This window comes from Leuresthes tenuis, unplaced genomic scaffold (genome assembly GCF_036924035.1).
Source record: "Leuresthes tenuis unplaced genomic scaffold, fLeuTen1.0.hap1 SCAF_3, whole genome shotgun sequence".
Classification (NCBI taxonomy): Eukaryota; Metazoa; Chordata; class Actinopteri; order Atheriniformes; family Atherinopsidae; genus Leuresthes; species Leuresthes tenuis.
Genome location: NW_027325357.1, coordinates 27,782,458 through 27,795,311, shown reverse-complemented (window position 1 = coordinate 27,795,311; position 12,854 = coordinate 27,782,458). Strand labels below are relative to the sequence as shown.

The 12,854-nt window shown below is 40.8% G+C and overlaps 1 protein-coding gene across 1 annotated transcript in view; it reads right to left on the bottom strand.

Annotated features, from left to right (window-relative positions):
• cntn4 (contactin 4) overlaps positions 1–12,854 on the bottom strand; it is a 170,912-nt gene that overhangs the window by 40,131 nt on the left and 117,927 nt on the right. Inside the window, exons 10-11 of the mRNA XM_072382884.1 lie at positions 12,363–12,492; positions 11,488–11,638 (exon numbers count right to left, since the gene is read on the bottom strand). Of these exons, the coding sequence (XP_072238985.1) occupies positions 11,488–11,638; positions 12,363–12,492 (281 nt within the window). The remainder of the gene's footprint in view (positions 1–11,487; positions 11,639–12,362; positions 12,493–12,854) is intronic.

Here is a 12,854-nt window from a genome sequence, read left to right as displayed (position 1 = left end):
CTCAGGTGTGGTTGGAAATCCCTGTTTGAGGAAAGGGTCTCAATTAATCGTCACCTAAACCAGTTTTCAGCTGAAGTTCCTCTGCTTTTGTTGTGGTGCATCAGAGGTAATCAGTTAATGATCAGTTGAAGTGAATTTTAAAAGCAGCGCCTGGCAGCTACTTACCCTCTTCATTTCAATGGAAACAGTAAGGGTGGACTTAGTTTTCCCCACATTTCTGCTTTTTGACTTAGTTTTTGTCAGGTGTTGTTTTTCTCTCATTTTAAGAGCTGGTAAGGACCAGGTGATTTTTTTTCATGTCCTCATATGTAAAACCTACAAACTGAAAGAGGGGGTACTTCCTTTTTCATAACTGTATCATTTCTACAACATTCTGTAACTGCATGCAAAAAACTAAAAGTGAAACCTTGTATTCCACAACTTACTGTATAACAAAGTATGTTCCTCATACAAATCACTAAAAAAGACAAAGCAGAAGAAAAGGTGGTATTATGACGCTTATATAAATTTATATAAATAAACTTGTGCTTCAGTAGCTCGTTCAGGTTAAAATGAGTGTATTTTTGAGGTTTGTGACATTGCTGCTATTTCATAATTATTAATAATATAGTTGCAAATGACTAAAAACTGTATTTGTGTAGTGAAAATGATCTGATCAACTGATCATGCCATTCAGACTTCACCTCCAAAGTGAATGTCATTTTCTGCCCACTAAGGTTTAAAAAAAAACAATGAGATTATTTCCACCCCCTGAGCAGCTCAAACGCAGAGCTCTGACACATGTTTGGATAAATAAAACATTTCATCTGCTATGCGGATGTGTGTGTGTGTGTGATAGCAGGCACCTTTGAACAGTGTCGGGGTTTGTCTGCAACTTCCAGGATCAGCAAAGCACTAATCCTCACTTTGCTTCCATTCTCAGATGGGGGGGGGGGGGGGGGGGGGGGGGGGTGGGTGTTGTACTCCTCTATGAGTTTTTTTTTCCTTTGTCTTTTTTTAAGCTAAAGCCAAGGCACAGAGGTGTAGGTGCAGGCAAAATGAAAGTCAGCCATCCACAGCAACCCAGGTAGCAAACCTCTGCTCAAGGCTGACTAATGAAATAAGTCCATCTGGGTGCATACAGTGAGCTTTCAGCATTCCGGCCTGGCACTCCTTCACTGCTAACTACCACAGAGAGTCAGAACTCCACTTTACAAGCAGATGCTCATTTAGAGGTGCATGGGGAAATCGGAGATCTGATAAGGAAGAAAAATGACATTTAAATATGATAAACAATGTTTTCAGTGAGCGTAATGGCATGCACCCCGAGAACGAGGTCCTTTCGCACAGATCACTTAATCACCACATTTATTAATACACCTGTTTCTGTACAGCGCTTATGAATTCAAGCTCTTCATAAAAATTAACCCTGAGAAGTTTTATAAGTCTCTTATGGTAAATGGTAAATGGACTTGTACTTGTATAGCGCTTTTCTAGTCTAGCTGACCACTCAAAGCGCTTCACTACATGCCACATTCACCCCACTCACACACATTCATACAGCACGTCTTAGGATATAACTACGTGCTTTCTAAGCATTCACACACATTCATACCCCCAATGATACACTGGGGGAGCAATGTGGGGTTCAGTGTCTTGCCCAAGGACACTTCGACATGTATCCTGGGGAAGCCAGAGTCGAACCACCGACCTTCCGATTGGTGGGCGACTGCTCTTCCTCCTGAGCTACAGCCGCCCCCTTATCAAAGTCTTATTAAAAAACAACAGTGGCATTATGGAAAGGAAAGACAATGTGTGACAGTAAATGTTTATGTTTATGCGTTTAGCAGATGCTTTTATCCAAAGCGACTTACAAATGAGTGCAAAGTTCACTGTGATGCCTCCCCCGTGGTTTTGGTGTTCTCTTGACACTGATTCTGTCTGCAGTGCGTCTGGCTGAGCAGATTGGCTTATAAATGGAGATCACTCTGCAAGACTTCATTTACATGACAGCTCTGCTTATTTGCTCTGCCAATGTAGGAGGGATGTATGAAATACAAGCGGGACAGTGCACCAGCGGGTCATGACTACAGATTAAATCCAGCTATTGGAAATGCCGCTCTCTGTACAGGATAATAGACTAATCAACATCCAGCAAACCAGATGCCCTCGTGTGGTTTCTCACTCTCGCTTGCATAGCGCCTAAACAACTTGTCATGTTACACTCACACCTACAGCTCCGACATTAACACACACCTATTAAAGCTCCAAACACATCTAGCAGAGGATTTAACTGTGGCTTCAGGCACAAAATGAATCAGAGAATATACCGAGATAAAGATTCTTCATGCTCGCTGATTCATGTGCTGTGCCCGCTCTTCAGTATGTGTGTCAGTAGCTTAAAATCAAAAATGGATAAAAGCATCCATCTAAGGTCAATTTGTAATTTTGTCATACAATATTTAATAATGAATAATTTGGGATTTTTTTTTTATCTCGAAGTGAATTGCCTAGTTTTTGCAGCCCATTAGTGTATCAGGCTGTTTGGACGTCGCCATATTAGAACTTGTTGGTGTTTCCTTTATGACAAATGAGTGTCATTTTGTCAACCATGTAATTATAGTGCATTAAGGTACACAGCTCACACAACAATGGCTACTTTTATTTATTCTCTGGATCTTCACAGTGCACAACACATGTCAGATGCTGGCTGCATTTCTTTCTCATTCAGATTTTAAGATAACCACGAGCTATAAAAACAAGGTCCACACTCCAGATTCAGACGTGATTATCCCATTAAGTGAATAGCCCTTAATGGCAATGCAAACAGCCCCAACAACTATGGTAACTATGGTACTATTTATGGCTACTCTATTTGTCTTTCTGGTAACAATTATGGCAAAAATGATTTTATAATGGTTTTAATTTCCTATAATTCCTGAGATTGTCTTTGGAAGTTAAATGTTGCTCAGATCAACCCATAACTCATAGGTCGTACATGTTGTCATATTTTCTGTTTCAGCTTGACAGAAAATGTCAAGCTGAAAAGCCTTTCAGGTGGGTCAAAAACTGACAAATCATTGTTAAAAATAAACTAAACTTTTAGAAACTTTGAGGGTCAAAGCATGCATTACCTTCCCCTCTCACTTCCTGTTTCTCTTCGCTCCTACTTGTCTGTAGGAGATTAAAGGAATGAGTACTGTCCCAAGTTGAACTATTACAAAATATCATGACTTCAGTTAACTATTATTCTATTTATGAATTCAGTTATGTAGCAAACTTTTTTTTATTTTTATTTTTTATCATATTCAATTCATTCTATTGAAATTCAACAAAAATTCTCCTTTTTCTCCATGTGAAAAAGATAACACGAAGGAGTCTGTTTTCTACCTGCTGCGTCTCAGAGGAGTCGGGTTACCTTCTTTGAAATTGCAAACTGGTCTGATGTCAGTCTCTTCATCTGCACTTATATCTGTCAAAATGAGTAAGAATTTGGGGTTTAAGGTTTGGCCAAATAGATACTAAAATGAAAACAAATAAATAATAAGTCATTATAATGAGCAATAAGTGAGCTTATTTGTAAACCAACATATAGATTTGAAAATAAGCAAAGCTCTTTAAACCTGTGAAATATAAAAACTAGTCAGATAAGCTCAAACTTATCCAACTTGAAATAAAAAAAACAACATGCCTGGCTTTAAATTCTCACCTAAGTTTGTTGCCCTTGGTTTATCTTCCAACTTTTCATTTTTCATGTTGTACAGAAACAATTAGAAACTTTCTATGCCTGATCTAATTCTGACACACGACAGCATTTCTTCTTCAAATCAAGTGAGACATCACAAATGAAGCGATAATGAGAGATAAAGTCCGAGGTCACACATCTATGAATCACACATTATATTACTTAGGGGCTGCAAACAGAAAAAGTTACAAGGTGCAAAACACAACCTCAGAAAACCAGCAGGAGCTGAGGACAAAAGCAAAGGCTGACTCAAAGAATCTCAAACCAGTAGTCCTCTGTCTCAGGAAAACCAGAGCAAGGTTGACTCTGGTGTTAACCCTTCCTTTCTGGGACGTTTTTAAGCCAGAGAGATTTTAGATAAGATCATAGCACCACATTAGCAGCTATGCTTGTTACAAATGATACTGCCCAATCCTTGGACAGCAAACAGCACTGTGCAGCTCTCGTTGTTCATTTGTCAAAGGTTTTGGACTCTGCAGATCACAATCTCCTATTAGAAGAGCTTAGCTCTATCGACCTCAGTGACATGTTGCAACATATTTTGCTAACATCTGAAATGGTCTTTTATTTGAAACTTTTATGTCGATATTTTGTCTTGGGCTGCCTTCTTGGCCAGGACTCCCTGGAAGAAGATATCTTGAATCTCAATGGGACCTTCCTGGCTAAACAAAGGAAATAAATGAATAAATACATAAATGAATGGAGAGAGGCGGGAAAATCTGGAGGCTTTCCCACTCCGGACTGCACAGGGCTCACATGTCCTCCGCTGCCAGGCAGGCTGCCACTACACAGACCTGAGATGTGCAGATGGCAGCACACACAACCTTTAATATTAAACCTAAAAACTCCAAAACTGAGTCTAAACTTTTAAACGTGGTGAATAATAATATCCCCACATTGTGATGTAGAGTTGATATTCATCTGAAATCTGTCAGCTGTACTGAACGTTATCTGTAATGTGCACTTACAGACACAACAGGAGCCCAAGTGGCATTTTGACTTAGCAGCAGTTTGCCAGGTGCATTTGGTTCTTCTCCACTTTCTGAACACTCAACACACAAAAGACTGAATTCTGCTTCTCCATGAGTCTTGCGTATCGTTTCACCCAGTTGTCCCCCCCTTTACACCTACTTCTCACACCTATTTTAAAGGTATGACCTTTTGGACTGTACACTAAGGGTTACTATGCTGGAATTCTGATTGTCAGCTTCTTGAGGATAAAGAGAATCAAAGATTCCACCGTATTGTATGTTCTCCCTTTTAAATATGCACCAAAAAAAAAAAAAAAAACACAACAAAGCAGCACATATTGACTAACTGAGCTCCTGATGAAAAATAAAAACTTAGGGTGGTTGTGTCAGCCACACCCAAGTCACTGACACCTCCCGCCGGGGCCGAACGTTTTCATGAAAAGCCTGAAAGATCCAGCTCAAATATCTGCATGATTGCAGAGGCCGATAAAGATAATTACTCAAGTTTTTTTGCAGACGGTGTTTAATGCACATCCTGTACATCCTGCAGCGACTTGTAAAAAAGGACAGCTTAATGAGTGTGTCTGGTCTGAGCGGCCTAACACACTCGATTTCCTCCTGCCAGTGACATATTGAAACGGCGCACTTTGCAGCCGTCTCTCTATGGCCGGGCACGGCCCACTTACATCCTCATCAGCAAGCCCTGCTCTGCTCTGCGCTCTCAGCTGCTTTGTTCCAGCTGATGTCATCTAAACCTCGTCCCTGCAGGGTTGTCTGGGGTAGATAAGACATCCCCTCCCTCCGCTGGTGTCCTGCAGTGAAAAAAAAATGGGGCTGCTGCTATGAAGATGGATTACCCAGCTGGTGACACCGGTTCCCCTTCTGCTGAAGCCACTGTGGAGTGCTAACGCAATTAAGGCAATTAATCTTCAACAAAAGGGGTTCACAGCTACCTCTAATGATTTTGCACCTGCATCACCAAACAGACCTGCTCAGACATGCAGACATACACAGACGACAGATGCATACAAACAGTTGCTTTATCTGGGCTTTGTGCTATATATACAGTAAAACAAGCAGAAAACACAGTGCTTATCACACAGCTGTGGTAGGTGTGAAACCAGGATTCAGTTTGTCCCACAGTTGGTCTGTATCAGTGACCCACATTCATCAAAGCAATGGTAGTTAGTGAGAAAAACGAGACTTTGCACCTTATTACATTCACATGATCACATGAGCAGTTTTTTTTAAAGATTAAGATGTGTGGAGGTTGTGACTTACAATGCGATGCTCGTGTGAGATAGAGGGAGTTTTCATAAACCAAATAATCTATCAAACAATTTAAAAAATAATCTGCAGATGAAGGTATCAGAACAATTAACATGATTTCAGCCTTGTATGTAACACTCAGGAACCACCTTGATCATTCAGGACAGTAATATACCTATTTCTTATCATTACAGGGAAAATGCAGTGTTAGAAACCTTGTAAGAGTCACAGGCAAGTGTAGTGCTATTTCTTAAAGTACCACAGCACACACACTGGAACGCATACTTATTTGCAGCATCTTTAAAACTGTGAGCACCTCTAAAAAAACGCTGTATCTTTCGGGTCGGTTGTGCTGAAGTTTCCCATGGAGTGGCTTCAACAACAACAACAACAACAACTTCTTCTTCTTCTTCTTCTCCTCTTCCTCTCAAATGTTTTCCTCTCTTGAGCTCAAGCACACTGTATGCATTCTCTATTGGTCAAGTCCAATTTTCTTTGACTTTTTGCTTGTAAACAACTATTTGTAAAGCGTTGCTCTAGGATTCTCAGTTATTCCTTCTTTCACCACTTAAAAACTGAGACTTACAACATGAAACCGATGTGGCAGACAGGTATCCTAGAGAGCGTTCTCTCCTCTTTTCAAGTTGAGCTGCACTATTTTGAGAGGATGGAAGAATCAAGACAAACTTGTCAACATTTCAAGAGTAAAAGGGCATTTTCGTAATCTAGCACATATTGTTGCATATTCATCTCTAAGGGACTATGGGAATATTCTGACAATAATAGAGCACTCGAATGCAATAATCCTTGCATTCGCAACAACAGTTCAACACCTGGAACAAAACGTAAACTAACCAAAGTAACCAATAAATACATAGAGCTCAGGAAAATCTTACAGGAGTTTGTCTAACTTTCACAAATTGTGTCCTTTAACAAGGTTTTCTTTGCCTCTTTATTTATTTCTTGATCTTTATTTCGTGCATGTCCGAAAAAAGAAACAATGACCTAAAGGAATACAGTCTCATGGCACTTAATAAACTAAAGGAGCGATTCTCAGACTGAACAAGTGAAAAACTCAGACTTGGAGATTAGACGGCTTGGAAGTGGCGCTACATACATTAATGTCATACAGGAGGTCCGAATTTTAATCTCCTGTCTGACGCTGTACTTTCTAAACTTTATCAATTGGAATTACTTGTCTGCTTCTTTGTGGTTAGGTTTAAACGTTAAAAAGTAAATAGTTCAGGCATCAGCAATGAAAAGGCCAAAAGCAGTGAAATGTTATCGGTTGGGCTTGGAAGTGAAAAATAGCTTGGTTAGGATTAGGGTTGCGTCAAAACAGACTTCTGTTTCTGGTAACGCATGGAGCTCGTCAGTGAACAGTCGTCACACCCATAGCTGACAGTAAGGAACTCTGATTGGTCAGAACTTTTGTGTTTCAGCCATAAGTGTGTAGCCTGGAGCCCAGCAGGATGGATTCTCCACTGATCATGGTCTCCGGAAATACAGCTGCTTTTTCACTCAAACTTTCTTTCTGTTTTTGAAGTACAACACAGTTTAACCCATTTAAATGAATGCGCTGCTCCTGAGTCTTATGCTTTTGCAAACAAACAGCGTGATAAGACTAAATACTGCAGTCAACTTACAGGCTGAACAGCTATTAGTGGGCAGATGTTTAAAAGACAACCGATCTAATGATTACCACAGCAGATGCTAAACATTTTCATTAAGTGGTACACAGCATCAGTGTGTGTGTGTGTGTGTGTGTGTGTGTGTGTGTGTGTATGCATATGTTGCAGTCACAGATGAGAGAAAAAGGAGATAATAGGGAGTAGAGTTAAGGGGAACCACAATCAGCACATTTGAAGGCGCTGACATGTGTTTTGAAGCTGTGTAAACAGTTTTTCTAATTCCAAGCTAGCAGTAAAGTGTAGGGTCATGGTAAAAAATTCCTTTTGCTGTAATACGGCTGTGAATGTTTGAATGTTTAATTCTGAAGCAACCACACAGGTGGTCTGAGCAAAATATGATTTATTCAAGGTCAATAAACAAATTGCTGAACTTCAAAGGGGGCTTCCAAACTACTAGAGTGAAGACAGCTTTAAAGAGATCCATCTTCTAATGATCTGTTATCATTATGCTTTGTGCACTAGATATCCATTACAGCTGCCTCAACAAAAACTCCCCAAATGTATTTACTCAAAACTAAATCATTAATTACCTCTACATTTGAATTAATTCATTTTCTATTAAAGCAGTTGGTGGTTATGTGATTTATGGTCAGGAATACGTGTGAACACTGAAGGACAAATGGATGCAGAGGTAAAATTTCAACAAAGCACGTGATTAAGTTTGGAACAAACAATGTGAATTCATTAATCACTTTGCTAGGATGTCAGCTCTTGTCACACCCAGGCAACGTGTGAAATCAATCTTAACTATAAACTCAAATCAACAGAGTCAAATTGTTCTGAGCGCTGTGAGGTTGAGGTGCGTGATCGACATGTCAGAGGGCGAGTGAAGGGCACCAGCACCGAAACCACTATGCAAATTTCCCGCCACTTTGTTTGACAAGCAACAACACTGCTTTGTCTATATGCAAAGCCTGGCAAGACACTGTGCACACAGGCCTGCTGTCAGAGCGGAGTCATGCAAGAGTGGTGACACCCAATGGGTGACCTCTGTCTCCAGTGAGGCTTCGAGGCCAGACTTCACACTTCATTCAGACAGACACACATATGCACAGCCAGAAGTTATCACATGTAGCGCACGTCACATCTCTGGGGTCAAACAAGGCTAAGATCGCCCTCTGCTCCTTTAGAAACGTGCAAAGATGTCAGAAGTTGAGCAATTTGATTTCTGGAGCCTGTATCATCCCTGCTGAGGTGAAAAGTACTTGAATAGCACTTTGAATATACTCAGCAGATGGTCTGTTTGGACACCACACAAAAGCTGGAGATAAAACTCAGTGGACCCCATTAACCATTACTCAGTTAGGTCTCACACTGTTTTTAATCCTCTCAGCATGGCGTTGCATCATCTGAGGAGAGAATCAGAATCTTTGCATTGAAATATAGCAAAAAAACAATAAAAAAACAGAATATCAGCATACACTGATGCAGTTCCTTTGAAACCTTCAGTTTTCTAAGTATTTGAGGATCGGTGGTAATGAAAGAACTTTTGTGATAACAATTCAGAATTCTATATCTAAGCAAGTAAAGTAAAAGAATACAGCGTCGAGGTCACCTGTTCAATGCAGTTATTGATTTTACGGTATATCCTGTTGATGTGAACATTATACTTCACTCATTATAAATATAAACAGTTTATGAGTTGAAATTACACGTGTCATATGCCTTCAAATTCAAGTTTTTAAACTCACCCCATAACAACTAATAACAAAATGTCTAAGATAATCTGATTTGAATCTCTACTTTGTACTGAATCAGAGCTAAAAACACTAAATTTCTACACTTCATATAGGGCAGTTTGCCAGCACCTACAGGCAACTGTTGAATGCTAAAATGTGACTTTTTTTCAAACCTCTTACCTTCAGTATTTCATTTTTGGAATATTTGAAATTTCTGGCCTATGCTGAGACCTTTCTTGATGATATCAAGCTATGCCACAGCCATTAAGTATAAACTGATTCAGAGGAGCAGACCAAGTTGTGAAACTATTTTCAAATGCATAGGCGGACAGCACAGAAGTAATTGTGTGCGCTGGAAGTTTTGAGTGGAGAAGGATCTGAAAATGCCCCCATGTTTTCATGTATAAAGCCTTTTTTTCCCCCATAATATATATACACAGTGCCAAGTATTGAGACAAGCCAAGGTTGAAATCTCATTGCAGATGACTTACAGTACTGTATAAAAGTCTTGTGTTCACCTCTCAATTCTTTATATTTCACTTCCAATGAGTCAGACTTGAGCAAAAGCTCTCCAGGCTCTCTGAAGGTCAAACCACCTGAGAGATATAATCTCTCCAGTACACCCATTGTCTGTATTGCGGCCTCTTACCGGTGAGACATGTCCAAACACCTCCCCTGGGAGGCATTTTGTAGGACATTTTGACCAGAAGCCCAGACCACCTCAACTGGCTCTTTTTGATACAGAGGAGTAGAAAGTCTATGTCGAGCCCCTCCCTGATGATGGGGTTCCTTACCCTGTCCGTAAGGGTGAGCCCAGACACTCTTCAGAGGAAGCACTGGGTATAAATGTCAGTATACGGATGTGTGAAATCTCCATCCGGTGTTGGAAATGAACCTTTATCTGTATGAAGGAGAAGGCTGCATTTGGGACTGAAAACTTCAGATCCCTGTCACAGGGTAGACAGCAGGGTAGACAGCAGAGTGACAGGAATCAGACGTTTTCAATTCCAGATATAAAACTAAAACGTGTTTGCACGTGTTTGCATGGTTAGTTTCTGGGGATTTCGCGTTTCTGGATGCTGATATTTTTTACCCAGTGAAGCTCATTTTTGGCCCTGTTTTCATGATCTCATTCTTTCAGTTTGTCCTCACAGCTCATACCCATAGGTGAGGCTTAGAACAAAGATTAACTAGTAAATCGACAGCTTTGCCTTTAAACTAAGCTCTCTCTTCACCGACACAGACCACTGTGGTGGACCCTGCCCCATCCACCTGTTAATCTCACAAACAGCAATGAACCGCAAGATGGGCGGTGTGTCCGAAAAAACTTAAGAGAACTGGACAAGTGGAAGACAAAAGAAAGGTGACAGGCATAAAAAAATGTCTACAGCAGACATATCTAAAAGTATTGTCTGTAAGAAATGGGAACCATAAATAATCCAGCAAAGACCTGACACAGGACCTGAGAGATGCATCTGGACCTTCAGCTGATCCATCTACTGTTGGCCCAAGCCTCATCAGAAATGGTCTCCATGGAAGGGTGGCTGTCAAGAAGCCATTCTTAAGGAAGGGAGAAAAGGCTGAGCTGTGCCAAATGACACAAGAAGTGGACTGAAAATCAGTGGCAACAGGTCTTATGGAGGGATGAATCCTCCCCAGAGCCCGGGCCTCAACATTATTGAAGCAGTGTGGGATCATCTGACAGAGAACAGAACAAAAGGCAGCCAACATCCAAAGAAGAGCTTTGGGATGTCCTTCAAGAAGCCTGGAGAACTATTCCTGAAGACTACTGAAAGAAATGACAAAAAAGCTTTTCTAAGAGAGTTCAGGCTGTGTTGTAGAAAATATTTCAAGCTGGTTAGAATTGTTTTGTTCATATATAATAGATTTCCAATCGCGTTTGCACGTTTCAACAAATTGCTGTGCCAATTGACCAATTCCTGGAAATATATGAAGAAATGAGAGATGGCTAAATACTATTTCACAGTACTGAATGTTTTATATTTGAATGTGAACAAAACAGTGTGTTAGGAAAGGTCGAGGAACATTTATCCGAAGTTGCATCTGAAATTGTACACGTGAATCTGGCCTTTTAGGTTTTGAATCTGGCTAAAGTGAACTAAAAGCAGAACACAATGAGGGAATGGTGTTACCTGTTATCATCATCGAGTGGCTCGCTGCCCTTCCGCCAAGAGATCACACCCCAAGGAGACATCTTGGGCTTGCACTCGATGAGCACATCTCCTCCTACCTTCACCAGCGTCTGGCTCCTCAGTTGATTGTGAGAAAAATCTGGGGCAACAGCTGAGACAGGAGCAGCATATTAAAGCCAGCATTTGTAAGCCTCACATCCATTTATGTCTGACCATTTACCCCATATCAAATGCGTCTCATCATTTTTTCCACCATTTTGCAAAGTGAGCTCAATTTTCGCAACAGGCATTTCAAATATGTGAGATTACACAATTAATAATCAGAATTCTGCAGAGTGAAGCCACCAGTTGATATGGAATTGAGGAGTTTGACATAAATGTATTATTATTCTCTGTCAGAATACATGTGAATCTTTCACCATGTGATCATTCCCTCATTATAACTCTCTGACTATAAAAAGTATGTGCCCTTTTCAGACACTGCGTAGCTGTGTGATATCTCCCTGACATTCTTTTCTCAAATCTCCACCTTGAGTTCGACCAAAGCGCTCGGCTGTATTGAGCCTGATTCCAATCAGGAGCCTGATCACGGCGAGATATGTTGGAGGGTTGAGTGGTGAATGAGAGCTGCCGCCAGCCAGGAGAGGAGAGTGACAGACTTGACAAGGCAGATGGGCGGGGCTGCTGAACAGACTGGCTCTGGCATACATCACTGTCAGCCGGACGCATTCATCTTATAATTAATGCTTTTCAATTAGTGGCCAATAAGAGAGAAGCCAGAGGTCATTTTGAAGCACTGAGCAGCAGGAAGAGGACAGAGAAAACATGAAAATAGACGTATTATTGCTCATATACAAACACACACACACTCTTACCTATAACTCTGAGCTCTGCATTGGAGTAGACCTCGCCGTGCTTGTTCCCAGCCACACACTGGTACATTCCTGTGTCTGACAGGGTCAGGCGACTTATTGACAACACCCCATTGGTAACCTGTACGCGCTCCTATGAACACAGAGACACATGCCTTTAATATACCTTTTTTTTTTTTTTGCTCCCCAGCACTCGTCTACATAAAAAACAGCCGAACAGTGGGCCTGTGAATTATGGTCTGGAAATGACAGACGTGGCAATAAATCTAGGTTTTCATCACTAATGGAGGGAAAGGCTTGGGTGGATGGAGGCAGGCTAGCAGAAAATGACCCTAATCAATCTACATGTTTATGAGAGTGAAATAAAACCATGCCCTATTTATATCTGCACCACAGGGCCTGTTTCCCCTTCAGCAGGAGGAGGGGATATAAGAGGGAGGAATATCATAACATCTGAAAATTGCTTCTCAGATACTGTAGGTATGCCTTCTACAT